General features: G+C 38.4%; 1 protein-coding gene across 4 annotated transcripts in view; it reads right to left on the bottom strand.

Moving 5' to 3' along the window:
- ABCD3 (ATP binding cassette subfamily D member 3) overlaps positions 1-17675 on the bottom strand; it is a 73589-nt gene that overhangs the window by 12388 nt on the left and 43526 nt on the right. For 3 of the 4 annotated variants that reach the window (XM_040998238.1, XM_040998241.1, XM_040998240.1), the window contains 12 exons: positions 16976-17118; positions 15277-15346; positions 10057-10126; positions 9871-9968; positions 9679-9770; positions 8145-8233; positions 7984-8056; positions 6802-6865; positions 1869-1946; positions 1703-1768; positions 1516-1605; positions 615-734 (listed from right to left, as the gene is read on the bottom strand). In XM_040998238.1, coding sequence (XP_040854172.1) covers positions 615-734; positions 1516-1605; positions 1703-1768; positions 1869-1946; positions 6802-6865; positions 7984-8056; positions 8145-8233; positions 9679-9770; positions 9871-9968; positions 10057-10126; positions 15277-15346; positions 16976-17118 — 1053 coding nt within the window. The remainder of the gene's footprint in view (positions 1-614; positions 735-1515; positions 1606-1702; positions 1769-1868; positions 1947-6801; positions 6866-7983; positions 8057-8144; positions 8234-9678; positions 9771-9870; positions 9969-10056; positions 10127-15276; positions 15347-16975; positions 17119-17675) is intronic. The other variant, XM_040998239.1, reaches the window with a different exon arrangement.

Raw genomic sequence — 17675 nt, 5'->3', positions numbered from 1 at the left:
CTACCATTCTTAATACACAGTGTTTGGCACACACTTTTTTTCTTTTAAATGTAGTTTCATCATCATAAAAATAGAATGGTTCCTTTCAAACATTTTTATATTAGGACATTTTTAAATCTCAGTAACTTTAAGTAGACAATATCAAGACTTGAAACAAAGATAATCTAATGACAGAGGAAAGGGATTAGAGTAAAATAAAAAATAAAATAATAAATACTCAAGTTGATCACCTCTAACACTTCCAGTTATTTTTGTGAACTAAGTGACCAATGAGATGTGTAAAATGCAAAAGAGATGCATGAACCAACAAAGATTACCACATAACCCAATACCAGGGTGCCTCAGATTTTCTCCCAAATGTTAGAAAAATAGATTAATCGTATACAGTTTTATCCATAGTTTCTTCTTTAAGGCACTGGCAGTGTATTTATAAATTTCTCAAAATTTAAAACTTGCACACAGGTTAGATATATCCAATTGCTTTTACCATTTAAATGGATCCATATTGTAATAAATTGCCAAGTAAACAGTTTTTTTACAGTTTGTCTTCATTAATCAGAGTGACTTTATGCAAGTAGCTGTATGTGTGTGCAATGTCTTCACAGTATACTCACCGCCATTCTTTGCTTTTCTCCACCACTGAGTACATCCATCCAATCCTGGACACTATCCCAACCTCCTTCACGTTCAAGGATATGACCCAACTGGACATTGTCTAAGTATTCCTTCAGTACCTTGCAACAACATGAACAAAGTTGAAATCAAGCTTAATTAAAGCCAGTATTTTCTGTCTCTATCTTGCTTTATTTTTTTAAAGTGGAATCACTATCATTTCAGTGCCATTATCACTTTGGGAAGTATACATTTCAAAAAACAAAGTAGTAAAAAGTAGCCTGAAATTTTCAAAATAAATCTGGTATCTTTAAGAGAAAATAACATTATTGACAAAGAGGCAATGAGGGCCGGTGGCATGGCCTAGCGGCTAAAGTCCTCTCCTTGAATGCACCAGGATCCCATATGGGCGCTGGTTCTAATCCCGGTAGCTCCACTTCCCATCCAGCTCCCTGCTAGTGGCCTGGGAAAGCAGTCCAGGACGGCCCAAAGCCTTGGGACTCTGCACCCACATGGGAGACCTGGAAGAAGTTCCTGGATCCTGGCTTCAGATCGGCATAGCATGGGCTGTTGAGCTCACTTGGGGAGTGAATTATCGGACGGAAGATCTTCCTCTCTGTCTCTCCTCCTCTCTGTATATCTGACTTTCCAATAAAAATAAATCTCTTAAAAAAAAAAAAGAGGCAATAAGAAAATAAAGAATAGTGCAAATAGAGTTAAATTCTCAATGAGTCATATTTAACTAATGTGGTTATCATCTTACCTCAGCTTGGAAGCTGGTCATTTTAAAAGCTTCAGGAAGGTTCAAGTAAGGATGAAACACTCAGCATTTAGAACATGATTAAGATAGAAAATTTGAAATGGAGTACTTTCAAGCAGGTCCAGGACATAAACAGGCCTTACCTGGTCAGATATCCCCTTCTTTTTCTGATCTTCTTTTCCATCAGGATAGATCACTTGGTCTCGAAGTGTCCCAAGGGTCATATAAGGTCTCTGACAGTAAAAGAGGAAAAGTCATGAGAAGGAGATTTTAGGAAAAAATAATAAAAAGATATTTAAACCAAAGATTTCAAAATAAATAAGATCTTACCTGAGGAACATAAAATAACTTTCCTCTTTCAGGCTTGGTTAGACGTCCTCCAAAGAGAGGCCACAGCTAGGACACAGCAAGAGCAAAGGAGAAGCAGTCATGAAACTTACAATGTAGAACAGGATTGCAAAGCAGACTTGAATCTTGGAGGTCAATTTGTACTTACTTCACCAAGAACACGGAAAAGTGAGCTTTTCCCACAGCCATTTGGACCACAAATCAGAACATTGGCCCCAGATCGAACCTGGAGAAAAATTAGTTTCATGAATTAATAGTGAATATACACTCAATAGACATATTATTAAAGTCAAACTGCCTCCTGCACATGATAGTTTCTACTGTCTTAGTAAGCGTGACTCTAGGCAGAGCAGTGGAGTGAAAAGATGGGGCACAGATCATTTTTGTTAACTTTCTATTTTTACTGAGTCTCATTCTTTTCATTTGAAAAGTTATGTTTTTACCATCAACACCATTTCAACTGGCAATACAAAAAAGCTAAAGCTTGAAAAAAAACCCTAGTAATTCTGGAGAACAACAAAGATGAGAACAGTTTTTTTTTCCAGAGTTAAAAAAAAAATACAATTTTAGTATACAGACAATTCTACAACTTTTACTTTCGCTCAGATATTTTTCCAGTTCAATATACTAGGATTCCTTCTATTTTTTAAATGTCTGCAGTAAATTTCACAATAAGAAAGTATTTTAGTAATTCTAAATATTCCCGTTTGATTAAATATTCAGCTCATCTGCATTTCATTTTTGTCCTGTCAGATAGTACTGCAATAACCCTTTGATTAAGCCAGTAAACTATGGACTAGCAAAATCTTATTTCTAAAGATTAGATTTTAGAAATTAAAAGTCTTTTAATGAAAGTATGTATGTACTGTAAGAATTTACAAGTGCCATTAAGTTGCTGTGCAACAACATAAAGATAAAATTGAGAAAAATTAAAAGTGGTTTCAATTCTAAGCCAATGGTACATTTAAGTGTCAAGCCAATTTTAAGAATCAGAAAATATGATTTTTAATTTTCTTTTACAATATCAAAATCAACGTAGCGCAGCAGGAAATAAGACATCAGAGACAAGACCTACCCAAGCTATATAACCAGTCTTTGATAACGTTTTTAATGGGTGAGCCTTAGATTCTTATTGCTTATTTCAATGACTCTTTACTGAACCTTCTGTATCAACTCTGAGGTGACATAAAGAGACTGAAAGAGAGAGAGATATCCCTGCACATACCCCTATTAACTTACACTCTAGTGGGAAGAAACGTACAATAGACTATGCTTAATAAGTAAGTTAAATATAATGCTAGAAAATCGTGTTTATGGATGAAAACCAGATCAGACTAAGGAAGCTTGGGAATGAGTAAGGGAGCTTCATCGTTTTTTTGAGATTTTTTTAAAAATTGGAAAGTCAGATACAGACAGGAGGAGAGACAGAGAGGAAGACCTTCCATCAGCTGATTTACTCAAGTGGCTGCAACAGCCAAAGCTGAGCCAATCAGAAGCCAGGAACCAGGAGCTTCCACCGGGTCTCCCATGAGGGTGCAAGGTCCCAAGGCCCTGGGCTGTCCTCCACTGCTTTCCCAGGCCACAAGCAGGGAGCCGGATGGGAAGTGGGGATGCTGGGAATAGAACCGGCGCCCACATGGGATCCTAGTCCATGCAAGGCAAGGACAATAGCCACTAGGCTACCGTGCCAGGCCTAGGAGCTGCATTTTCAAGGTGATCAGCATAGACCTCACTGAAAACGACAACTGGGTTAAACTCTGAAATAAGTTTATTAGAAATGTATGTAAAGGAGAACTATTCAAGCCCCACCTTCACCCACAATACAGATAGATGATGGATGGATGCCAAGACAATGCTCTGTCCTATTCAAAACACAGAAAGGTAGGCTGACTTGGTAGGAGGACAGTGAATAAGAAGGAAACAGAGTATACAACAGGCTCTGGGAGTCAAGAGATGAAGGAAGACAAATCCTACAGGATATAATCCATTCCGTTTGGCTTTTACTGTAATGCAAGAGACCCACCAGCATTATTCAGAGCAACCAAAAGCAGGCAGTAACCAAGCAGATGGACAAAGTGTGAAATGTGGAATGTCATCCAACCTTTAAAAAACTAAAATTGGGTACATGCCACAACAGACAAATCTGAAAAACAAGTGAAATAAGCCTTTGACTGCTGTGGTTCACCCTGCCCCTGACAAGATCCCTCCGTAGTATCTGTCACAATATGCTATGAAACTCAAAAGCCAAGATTTTGATGTTATATAAAAAAAATTCGTAGGCTTCCTAAATCCTTTAGTGTTATCTTATGCTTAAGCGATTCAGGTTCAGCATTAATCTGTCCTTATTCCATGACTCTTTTCAGTGACAGGCAAAAAGCTGAAATTGTAGCATAAACCACAATAAGACACTGGTAATTTTTCCATATTAAAGATTTATAAACACTTACCCTGAGGAAGTTGAAAGAAGACTAAGAGTCAAAGGTAATTTTTACTGAAAATTAAATCCTAAACATGGCACTGGATGGAACTCAGGAAATGTTTCCCTGGACCAAGGCATGCTCTGAACCCCATATTTTATCAACAAAAAAATCTCCCCCAAAGAATACTCCTTGATAAATCGTACTTCCTGAGAACTTACCACAATAAATGATTTCAAGATTCTACATATAAATATGACTTAAGTAAAAGAGACTATATGAGAGTACACTGGTGATGACTCAATTGCTTCTTTAAACATACCTTCCTGAAAAGGTAAATATTTGAGGAAGATATAAAGTACACACATATTTTAATCCTCACCTTATAACCTACACATGATCATACCTCAGGATCTCTTCAGTTCACCTTAGCTCTCATAAGAGTATTTAAACATGCCTGTGCCAGGGAGTTTATAAAGAAAAAATATATAGAATATTTTATCCCGGAGAAGTTTTTTTTTTTTTTGGTTATAATGTAATCCAAAAGACAAATAAATTATAAAGTAGGAAACATTTAACTGTGGTGATCAAATCCCAGACTTATTCTCTATCCCTCTCTCTCAAGAGAAGCTAATCTCTTCTTTCAAGTGAGCCAGATGTGTAACAGATAAGGGGATGTGACAAGCAGCTACATGAAGAAAAGTGGTATTATGAAAAACGATGTAAAGACAGAATGAGAAAAAGTAAAAACTAATCTAGAATACCGTAAGTTAAAGAGGGTAGAAAACAAACTCTAGCAGTGGACAAGAAAGACAAAAGCCAAAGAAATCTCCCAGGGGTGGAAAAAACAACAAGAATAACAGGATATTAGGAGATTAGCAGAATAGTTACCAATGAAATAAAAACTTGGGCAAATATGGGGACAACAGAGGACTCAAATAACCGTTCAAATAAAACCAAAATGGTAAAAAGCTAAGGGCCTTTTCAAGACAATGAAAGTGATGTTTAAGGGACATGCCAGAAATGTATTAAATCCAAACATAAGGGCTTTAAAAGAAGAGCCTTGCACTAAAAATAAAGCAATCTTACAGCAAAGTTATATTGTGGACCATAATTGCCATCTGCAAGATAGAGCCAGGTACCTGGACACAGAGCTCCCAAATCCCTTCTCACTTAAGCCATGTAAGGGCCTGTGCTGTGAGTCTACCTTATGTTCACACCAAAACACAAAAAAAGGAAAGTGAAAGGTCAAGCACTATTCAATCGGGAAGTCTCACATTAACTTTCACCCACTTCAGGCAGCTTCTTCTTCCCAGAGCATGTCTGTCTGTCTGTCTGTCTGTCTCTGTCTCTGTCTCTGTCTCTGTCTCTCTCTCTCTCTCTCTCTCTCTCTCTCTCTCCCAGGCCACAAACAGGGAGCTAAAAGGGAAGTGGAGCAGCCAGGACATGAACTGACACCCATTTGGAATCCTAGCACATGCAAGCGTGGACTTTAGCCACTACGCTATTGCACAGGGCCCCATATGTTATGAACAGACTGAATCATTATTCACCAAGCATCTATTTTTTTTTTAAATTTGAAAGGCATAGGGGCTGGCACTATGACATAGTTGATAAAGCTTCATGTAGCGTCAGCATTCCACATGGGTGGCAATTCGAGTCACAGCAGCTTCACTTTCAATCCAGCTACCTGCTAAAGTGCCTGGGAAAGCAACAGAAGATTGTCCAAGTGCTTGGGTCCCTACACCTCTGCGGCAGACTCAGAAGAAACTCCTGGTGCCCGGCTTTGGGCCAGCTCTATTTCAGTCACTGTGGCCATTTGAAGGAACGAACCAGCAGATAGAGGTTCTCTCTTCATTCCACGCCACCCCCCCCCCATAACTTTCAAATAAATAAACTAAAAAAATAAAAAGAGAAAGGAAGGGAGGGAGGGAGAGATGCAGAGAGGGAGGGAGGGAAAGGAGGGAAAAGACAGACACATCTGCTACCCACAAGTTTACACCACAAATGCCGCAGCAGCCAAGACCCAGCGCAGTGAAAGCCAAGAGCCCAGAACTGAGTTGAGGTTTCCTACAAGGGCAGGAGGGACCCAACTACTTGAAACATCACTGCTGCCTTCCAGAGTCAGCTTTTATACGTCTGGAGTCAGAATCACATTCTGGACTCAGACCCAAGCACTGTGAGCGGCATGCTAAGCCCGCCCCGTCCCTGAGCCAGGGATCTGCATTCAGAGCGGCTAGTTGCAGTGTTATTACACTGATCTTACACAGTTTGTATCGGTCATAAGAAACCCCGTTATTTTGTTTTTACAGGTATAATTCTCTTGCAAAGTAAAGGCAACTTCAAATCACAATTTTTTTAAATTTAAAAGAGGAGGAAATTATGTCTGCATATATAAATATTCATGATCCACTGAAGATTTCAATTAACTGTATCATCTGCGACTATCATGACACAGATTTCCTTTGCATACAGGTTGGGGGTGACAGTATTTGAAATTTTATATCAATTAAGAAAAACATATTTCTAAATGTTCTTTTAAAACAATTCTGTAGATTCAGAGATTAAGGCAAATATTAAAGTTCATTTAAATACTCAGACAACAACTTTTTAATTTATATTTTGAAGGCAATTTAAACTATTATGTGTCACTTAAAAACTTACTTCAAAATTAAGATCTCTGATCAAAATGTCTCCATTTGGTGTTGCCAAAGGAACATGATCAAACCTATCGAGGAAATGAATAAAAAGAATAATTTAAAAACAAATAAGGAAATCATACAATTAAACACCCCAAATAAAAATAACAAGTGGAAAAAAATGAGAAAAGGGCCTAATCAGACACACTTGTTAAAGAAAAATTCAGAAAGTCATTAGGTATATAAAAAATGCAAAAATAGTATCTCTATTCTTAAAAGAAAAAGCAAATCAAAATCACAGCAAACTAAATCTAACACCTAACACGATTTTACCAAAAGACAAAAGAAATTAATGGTGAGATGAGGAAAAAAAGTAAACCCTTCTACACTATTGGTGGAAATGTAAATTAGTATATCCATTATGGAAAATAGCAACGAGGTTCCCCCCTCCATGTTCAAAACATTACTGTATGATCTAGCAAGTCAACTTCTGAATATACAATCAAAGATAAAATCCGGATCTCAACGATATTCTTAATTCCCATGTTCACTATGACAACAACTCAGAAATTTCTAACAAGGATAATGAAAACATAGCATGCAAGTGTATCCTGTCTTGTGCTATTTTCAACCCCAGTAATGAAGCACATTGTTTTAAGTAAAATGAGTAAGACACAGATGTATTGTATGATCTTACTTTATGTGAAATCTGTAATAGCAAAATTTATAGGAACAGAGAATAAAATGACGGCTGCCAGGTACTAAGAGAAGGGGGATGGGAACACTGTTCAAACTTATCGAAGTCTCCATTATGTTTTGCAAGATGAGTAAATTCTCATGTACAGTCTAGGGACAACAGTCAATACTACACAGAAAACTCCAAATCTGCTAAGACAGATGTTAAATTCCTACCACTCCTACACACCAATCTGCCCATTCACTCACTCTCACAAATAGTAACAAGTTACTAAGTGATAGATAAAGGCATTAATTATTCCTGGAAGCAGGGAATACTACTGCAAAACGCATACACAAATCAAAACATCAAGTTGTATACCTTAAATATACATAATTTTTATATATCAAAAGCCATTTTAAAAAAGGACAATTTAAAATTAAACAAGAAGCAACCGGAGGCTGGAAGAGAATGGTTCCTCGGAAGATGAGCAAGCGTTGGCAGTGCTGAAGAATCCCTTGCTACACATACCTTATAATGTTATCTGCATTGATGATCTCTCCAGCACCAGGAATCAAGGGGCTCATCTGTGCTTCTTCGATACCTTAAATGAAAAGTAAGAATTAATGCATCAATCATACCATGCCAGCAAAAGCATCATATGTAACCTAAATCCTAAGATTCATATTTACCCTTTTCTTGTGAGATCATTGTACGTTCATATTTGCCTTGATTTAAATCCTTTAATACCTGCATTAGTTCCGTAATTCGAGCAGTAAAACTAAAAATAAAAGAAAAAAATAATTAAAACTGCATAGTACTACTAATCTTTATCTTATGCAAAGTTTAGTTTCTAAAATCATACTCAAGTTTAAATTAAACAATCCAAAAAGACTGCATCAACATGCAGTTAGTAATAATACATGTTTTATGGGGCTTCGGTGGGAGAGCAGCAACAAGGGCATAAAGCAACAGGTTCCCATAAGCTCCATCTCAATAGATACTTTGTTAAGAAACAAGGCAAAGCGACTGCTGGCTGGCAGAATTTTAAGGAAGTTTCTCCTAGATATTACCAAAGGACTACTGCTGATGCATTCCTCAGACCAGGAAGTATGGACACTAAGTTTCTATTACAGGGACCTAGGAAGCCAGGTGTGAAGTTGGGTTTTCTATCTGGGCAAAGTATTTATCAGATGCATGTCAAGTGCATGCAAACAGGGAAGAATTGGGGATATTTCTTAAGAGGGATAAAGAGGGCCTGGCACAGTAGCCTAGTGGCTAAAGTGGCCTTGCATGCACCAGGATCCCATATGGGTGCTGGTTCATATACAGGATACCCCACTTCCCTTCCAGCTCCCTGCTTGTGGCCTGGGAAGGCAGTAGAGAATGGCCCAAAGCCTTGGGACCCTGCACCCGCGTGGGAGATCCAGAAGAAGCTCCTGGCTCCTGATCGAGCTCAAAGCTCCAGCCATTGCAGCCACTTGGGAAGTGAATTAGTGCATGGAAGATCTTTCTCTCTCTTTCTTTCTCTGACTTTCCAATAAAAATTTAAATAAAAGAAGAAAGAAGGCAAGCGCTAACATTAGATGGAAATCATTGTGGTAATTTAGAGAAATCAAAGCTAATGACAAAAGATTTGGGAGTATAAAAATGACAAGACGGTCCAAGAGAAAGTGAGAGAAGCAGACAGGATTTTTCTGTTATACACAATGAGGAACTTCCTAAGGAAATTTAGGGAACTTGGAAACATGATGGGTATGCTCGTGCAGCTGAGTGTGCCAACGGAATCACAGGTATATGACTTATCCCTGTGTTTACTGAATACATAAAATGTATTGTTTTCTATACCTCAATAAATGGCTCAAAAAATCCTAAATGAACAGATGCACCCCTTATGCCACAAACCATGAAGAACTGTATTTGCAACAGAAAAGGAATCCTTATAGTATTTTATGCATTCTATCTTGGCCATGAAGATATTAACTGGTCCAGTGTCCATGGACCAACAGCCTGCTGATCACTAATCTAGCACAAAGCTCCAGACACTTGTCTCCAGGAAACACGAAAAGTTCACTGTCGGAGAGAAGTTTCACTTTTCCATAGAAACCAGTTTGCTAGAATAAGGAATTTCCCCTTATCTTAACCTCAACAGTATACATTAACTAAAGATAAGCGTATTTTTAAAAATTATTCTCGGCTACTTTTTATTATTATGACTAATCTTACCCAGCCAATCTAGTCATTTCACGCCCAGCCAAAACTATTCGACCCAGAGCTTGGGACATTCGCAAAAGCATTCTTCCACTTTGGTAGTAATCCTTAAACAGAAATAAACAATATTTTTTCACTCACATTTCCAAAATAAATATTAGGTTCTACTTTTAGCTTTGACTTTCCATTTTATTATCATCACTATACCTCCAGAAGTTCTGAATGTGTGCTCTTGAGATGTCGAGGATGAGACAAGTCGAGGAAAGGGCGGCTGACAACTAGATAACCAACCACAGTTGCCAGGTCTGAAACAAGATGTGCGATTTGAAACGTTAGCTGTACTTCAATTATTTCTCTAATTTCAATGAACTATCTCTTTTAAAATATACTCACATTTGGCAATTATACTATCAATGAAACCCATGGAGAACCGGAACAAAATGAAATTATGTAAATGCTCCACCTAGCAGAAAACAAAAACAAAAATTACATATTTTTTCCTATACTTAGAGAATTCAAACATACCATGAGGATAAAACAAACTTTAGAATTAATATATTCAATAAATATTTCTTGTGTGACTGATTTCTTTTTTTTAAAGATTTATTTTTATTATTTTTTTCATTGGAAAGGTGGATATACAGAGAGGAGAGACAGAGAGGAAGATCTTCCGTCCGATGATTCACTCCCCAAGTGAGCGCAACGGGCCGATACTATGCTGATCCGAAGCCGGGAGCCTCTTCTGGGTCTCCCACGCGGGTGCAGGTTCCCAAAGCTTTGGGCCGTCCTCGACTGCTTTCCCAGGCCACAGGCAGGGAGCTGGAAGGGAAGCGGGGCTGCCGGGATTAAAACCGGTGCCCATATGGGATCCCGGGCGTGCGAGGTGAGGACCTTTAACCACTTGCGCCACCGTGCCGGGCCCTGTGACTGATTTCTGATTATATCATGCAGCTATTTATCTGAGCAGAATGCTATTCACAGAGGAGTTGTCAAGGACTTCACGGAACCATTTTATGAGAACAGAAATCATGTAAGTCATTTTAACAACACTGTTTTCCTTTGCATGCAACAGTCCTATGCCATCACAGTCACAAAACTGTCAGATTTATACATCCTTAAACTCATTAACAACCAAAGCAAACAGGACATTCATTTGCTTTACAACACCAGTAGCACCAATCAGTACTAGATGATTCACTTTCACAGAGACATGTATTATAATCTGCACTTCCTCAAAAAATATTCACACAAAATCCAAATCAAGTATTAATGTAAATCAATGCCACTCAACCTAACTCTGTAGCTTTAATTTGAGCATAAAAACTTTTTTTTAAATTCTGGTTTGTCAGTGTTCTTTAACAACCCACCTATCAGATGACTCAAGGTCATACATAGCTTGGCCCCGGGACCCATTTTCAAGCTCAATGTCAGCTGTTCCTTTGCTCCAGAGCCCCATATACACCAATTCCTCAAATAATCTTTCCTTAAGGCTTTCTTCTTGCTATCCACATTACCAGGACTTTCTTCCTAAAAATGTACATCTTATGACTAACTCCTTCATTTCACATTGCTTTTTGTGTAAGCATTATCTCAACAAAGACCTTTCTGACCTTTCTAGCCAAAAATAGCTAATCACTATTCTTTATAATAGTCTACCACTTCATTTTGGTCACAGAATTTATTACTACTTGCCACTAAAACATGGTTTCCTAGGCGTAAGGGTCATTTGTTCATGGGGCTGTCTGCAACTAGGAAAGTGTTTGGGCTTTTATGCAATGAATATCAAGTGTCATACACTGCTCACAGCTAGATACAACAATGGGAACAACAGATGCAGTTCCTGAGCTCATGCAGTTTACATCCTAGTGAAAGAGGACAACCAGTAAACAAACAAGGTAATTGCAATTAGCAATATATGCTTTTGAAGAAACACATAACTGATAGTAACTCTCCGAATAGGCAGATAAGAGAAGGCAAAGCCCCATAAAAGGCACGATCATGTTGACTGAAACTTTGAAGGATGAGGATCAATAAGCCATGTGAAGAACACATGACAAAATACCTTCAATGCATTATCAGTGAGCCTATTCAAATAGTTATATTAAACATCAACATGCTGAAGATCCAATTTCTGAAACAGATCAAAAATGACAACTTCACCCTTTCTAAATAATCTAAAATATATATTTAATTTCACAAACTTAGTGCTGCTGTTGTGTTCACTTGGGGAGTGAACCAGCAGATGGAAGTTCTCTCTCTGTCTCTCCTTCTCTCTATAAATCTGCCTTTCTGATAAAAACAATAAATCTAAATAAAAAATTCCTAAGAAATATCTGTAAAAATGCACTGATGACTAATAAATTCTATCCATTTTTATAAGTGAGCCATTTAATTGATATAATTGTTTTTTTACATTTTCTTCTTTTAATTTTATTTAATTTTTTTACATTTGATTATTACTGCTATCATTTTATGACACAGTTCCATATTCCCTTATCCCCTCTCCAGTTTCCTCCCTGCCCCACCTAGTTCCTTTATTTCATTACTAAATTACAGTTCTTCATACTCAGTCATATGTCCATCATTGTGGGCATGGACAATGGCAGAAAGTCCAGAATCCTATTGTCAAGATATAGTAAATAGTTTCATTGTAAGTCCATCCTTGTCTGGAAGCAGAAATGCATACCACACTGCATCCTCACATTTGGATGTTAGTCTTTATTTCCCCTCAAATGAAAAGTCATGATACAAAATCAACAATAGAAAGAAAAATAGAAATTGACAATGCCATGAAGTTAAACGACATGTTACTAGATAAGACAGTCTCCATTATACAACTACTGTACATTCCCTTAAATGAAGAGCCACAAAACAAAATCAATAAGAAAAAAATTAACAACACCAAGAAGTTAAACAACATGCTATTAAATGACTAACGTGTAGCTGAAGAAATGAAAATCAAGAACCTTCTTGAAGAAAATGATGCCACTGCATGATCTACGAGTTATTGAATGATTTAATCAGAAGAAAGTGTTTTGAAGAGATGAAAGCAACAGAAAACAACAAAACCCATGTGATATAGTTTCCACTGATCTTTGTTGAAGTTTGTCTCCTACAGACAATAAACAGATGAGTTTTGTTTTTTAATCCAGTCTACTAATCTATGATGTTTGACTGAGCTTAAGCCATTTACATTCAGAGTTAAATATACATAGGTGGCAATTTGGTCCTGTCATTTTAGGAATGGTTGTTCATTGGTTTAGTCTTCTGTTGTCATTTTACTGAGATGTTCTTCATATTTGCCTTTGGTTTTGGTGGGTGCTATTCCTCTTCTCTGGCAAGAGAACATCTTGAAGTATTCTTTGTAGGGCAAGTTTGGTAGAGGCAAATTTTTTTAGCTTCTCTTTACTATGGAAGAATTTCATTTCATTTTCAAAGACAAAAGAAAGCTTTGCTGGATATGTTATCCTAGGCCGACAATTATTTTCTTTTAGAATCTGGAATATGTCACTCCATTTTCTTCTTGCCTATAGTTTCCTGTGAGAGATCTCCTGTGAGCTTAATTGGCATTCCTTTATATGTCAATTGATTTTTTTTCACGTGCACATTTAATTATCTTTTCCTTATGCTCAATTGAAGAGAGCTTGACTATCATATGTCTTGGTGAGGATTGCTTTTGATCAAGGCTGTTGGGAGTTCATTACCCCTCCTAGACCTTGTTTCCCAATTCTTTCTCCAGATTAGGGAAATTTTCCTTGATTATTTCATTAAATACATTTGCAAACCCAGCTTCTCTTTCTGCACCTTCTGGGACTCCAATAACTCTTATATTTGGCCTCTTAATAGTGTCTTTCAATTCTTGAATACTTTTTTTGGCCTGATCCAACTCTGCTTCCAGCTTTTTGTTTGCTTCCCCCTGGTGACAGGAGATATCTTCCAATTCTGAGATTCTTCCTTCTGCTTGCTTCATTCTATTTTGGAGACTCTCCACTGCACTTCTAATTTACTCTACTGTGTTCTGAATTTCTGATATACCAGCCTTGATTTGCTTTACTGCTTCCTTAAATTCTTTGAACTCTTGCATGAGCTTCTCATTTTTTATCAAAATCTTTAAAATGAGTCTTATGGATTCTGTGTCCCCCATTTTCTCGATGTCTTCCCTCAGTTCACTATGAGGTTGCCAAAGGGTTTTGCTCCTTTGCAGGGGAGTTTTCAGCAATATTCATTGTGCCTTTGTCTTTTCTTTTGCTCTTGATCATTGTACTTCTGGTTAGCAGAGTCTTCTTCTTGGGGCAGGTTTCTAAGCTGTGTCACCCACAGGTCTACAATGCGATTTCACTTATTGCAGTTGGTACACAGCCTTTTGCTTGCAGCCACCTGTGCCACAATCTCCAGCGAGTTCCAGGTCTGGGTTCTTATTTCAGATTTCCACTGTGGTCTCCACAGCCCCAGCTCTTGGCTCACCACTCTCCACCTCCTGTGATAGATACCGTGCTGAGGCTGCACCGTTGTCTCTGCAACCTTTCTCCCACTTCTGGTTGGAGCAGGTCCCAGGATTAGAGAGACACCAAGTATCTTATCTAGTTAGTTTATTGGTGCTGCTGATCTTATTGGAACCTGTTGGACGTTAGGTCTGGGTGCCACACGGACCTATTTTGACCTGTACGACGCCACAGTCAGTATTATTTTCCTGCAGGACCTCAGCGAGTTCTCGCAAGCTCAGTACATGCACACTTCACTGTTGTCCCCTGCAGTCCCAAAGCTTTTGCCACGGTGCACAAAATGGCGCCTGTCGTACCACCACTACAGTTCTTGATCTGCTGGCCGTCAGATCCGAGGGCTACCCAGACCTGGCCTGGGTGGAACCCGTAGAATGCCACATTGTTGTAGTTCACCAAGTTAGAAATGAGTTCACTCCCCACTCAGAGCATGCTCAGTCCTTTTCCTTGCCCTTTCCTCCTTACGCAAAATGGCACTGAATTCAGCTCCAGGGGCCTGACTAGAAATCCACTCTGTTCTCATACTGCCCGTCTAAGATGTGCTGCTCTGTCTCTGCTTCTGGTCAAATCAAACGGACCAGCAGGACAGACAGTTCTTTGTCTGGATTCACCTCCCAAGCTCCCAGTGAAAGTCCCTTCCCACCTGGTTGCTGGTGGAATTCCGATCACCATGCTGGAATATCAGTCACTGCAACACCACACTGCTGTGCCCGCTGCTTTCCTGTGTCTGTCAGTCTCCAGGTACCCCTCTGCTGTTGTTCTGTCCTTTCCTATTTCCTGAAATATGTCCTCTCTGCTTCATCCTAATTAAATGTTTCTCCGTCCATTTAAACGTGTCCTTACCCTATTCCACCATCTTGATTCTCCCATTTAATTGATATAATTGTTAACCTCATGTTTCCCATTAAAAATACAAATAGGATTAATTTACAGCTACTTAAAATATCTAAGTTATATACACAGGTATATGTTTATGTGTATATATACATTTTAAAGATATATATGTATATGTAAACATACATATATACACACACATATAAACACACACATATCAGCACAACTTAAAGACAATATAAGCCAAATAAAATTCTCTCCAACAACATATATGCCTTACCAGTTTTCGAAACACTGAGTAGATTGTCTGCTTTTCTCTTTTATTTCCATTGTAAAAGGCAATTTCTTCACTATTAAAAAAACAATTTAGCAATTAATTTTAATGGCAGCTAAATTTGAAAATAATGGAAATACAGTTATTTAGTGACTGAGCATTTGTATGTAAATGAATATCTTGTGACTAAGAGCTATGTGCAGCCTGTCAAGCACTGGTCTGTACTTAACATCCACCTGCTCCTTCTCTGCTGATTACAGCACCCACAGTGACTGCTTCAGTCACAAGCCAGAGGTCTTTCTGGTCAATGAGATGGAAAGCAAAATTGGCTGTGGGACTTGGTGGCAGAATATCTCTGCTAAGAAGTAATGGCCCCTTATTATTTCTGGACCTCTCTGCAGGGAAGAGAAGCTGGTGAAATCGGGGTGAATGTAAGAAGAACTGGCTGAGGGAAAGGGAAACACAAAGGAAGGCAGAGCCAAGAGAACAAGGACACAGAGCTGTGACCACGGTGTACTGGGCACTGCCCTGCCTTAGGTGACACAGCTAATGTCCACTTGCTGGAACCACCTGATTCATAAAGATCCCAGCCAAGGGCATCATTCATTTAGTTGGCAAGTCACTCTCCATTTAACAATCTATTCCTCTGCTTCCCGAAAACATAAAACCCCATTCAAAATTGGTGTTATTTTGGTATTCCAAGGAAATAAGGAAGAGAAACTTATAAAAGCAATTTCCAAAGTAATCTGGTAAACTCCTAGAGAAGCCTGTACATAAAACATTATTAGTAAATAAACATTAGGACCCTCAAAACGACTCAAAGTTGACGATCACGAGAAAATTTTAACTCTTGCTCCTTAACCAAAACTGAGCTAAAAGCTGTGTGTATATACACAACTGAATTTAATCCTAATAACCTTATATGCCTATTATGAACAGGAAAACTGAAGCTTTGAATAACATGCTAAGATCATAAAGCTGGTAAGCAGAGGACACAGATTCTGAAACTAGTATAGCTGGGTCCAAACATGTGCTTCTTCCATTAAAACTGGAACATATATAGAAACAGGTAACTGAGGATGAATTATTAAGCATTACAAAAAAATTTTTAAATTTTTTTGGACAAACTGTAACCAAATTTTCTTTGAGGAATATTAGAAAATTGAAATTTTAATTATACCATGACTATATTTAAAAACAAATGATTTGAAAACTGGTCACTCACCACACCCTAGGTAGGATGTGACTGGGGACTCTGGCAAGCCCCACTGGAATGCCCATGATCCAGGCCCAGTTCTGGGCCTATGTCAGCTGCTTACTGATGTGAAGTCTATACCCTGGGAGGCAGCAGATGATGCCTCAGGCAGTCAGGTCCCTGCCACCTACCTACACAGAGACCTGGACTACATTCCCAGCTCCTGGCTGTGGCCTAGCCACGTTCAAGTTGGTGCAGACAGTGAGAAACCAGTGGACGAAAGTTCCTATCTCTGCCTTTCACATAAACCAGGAAATAATTATCTTTTAAAAACAATGTTCAAAATGTGGAAGATTATTATTTTACAAAATGAGTAACTTTCACAATTTTGAAATACTTTCAAAACAAGTAAAAATGGATGTTCCCAGACTTTTGGGAATCCAAAGATGTTACACCAACATCTATAAAGTGAAATGTAGTGTAGTGTAGCTTTGCGACATCCCTCCTTACCTGTTTGTGATGAGCCGGGAATTAACGTATCTATATTCACCTTCGTACTTTTGCTCAGTTACTGTCATCTTACCAATAGGTCTTCTAAGTCGAGTTAGGAACAGTCCAGACACAAGCAAGTAGGCCATCATGCTCGCTGGGCCCTGTCATTATTAGGAAGAAAGATACAGAGTTACATGTACCATGATCATCAATGATTTTGAGAAACTGCTCGCCCGAGATGGTAACTATTCTCCCCTTGCTTCTTTTCTGAAGAAACACTAGCCTCTCTACTTTCACCAATCATCTGTTCCTCTTCCAATCATCGCAGCTCATCCCTCTGCTCCAGTGTGTTTGCTCACTTAAAATATCTTCATTGCAATTCATTTTCTGTGGCATGTAATATTCTTTGTTAGAACTCTTCTTATTTAACATTTTAAGACTCCACAGAGTCCTCAGATGTCTTTCTTGCTGTCTCTTTGGATATTTATCTTCTTTCAGATTTTTTCCCTGTTATAAATTCACACCTCCTGTCCAACACTCTAATGTACCCAAGATATGATTTCAACGTAAGAACTCCAGCTCACATCCCCCTAAGCAGCTCCGGCTGCCTGCCCCTGTCTGTACTCCTTGTTTCAGCTGCACTTCTACTTCCATTAAGTGAACTCTTCAGCCATTGACAAGCTCAGAAGAGAAACCACACGCTTACCTTTTAAGCTCA

This window comes from Ochotona curzoniae, unplaced genomic scaffold (assembly GCF_017591425.1).
Source record: "Ochotona curzoniae isolate NIBS_2020 unplaced genomic scaffold, NIBS_Ocur_1.0 scaffold_1037, whole genome shotgun sequence".
In the NCBI taxonomy this organism is placed as follows: Eukaryota; Metazoa; Chordata; class Mammalia; order Lagomorpha; family Ochotonidae; genus Ochotona; species Ochotona curzoniae.
Note: the sequence above shows the minus strand (reverse complement) of the source record. Positions and strands in the feature narration are given on the sequence as shown.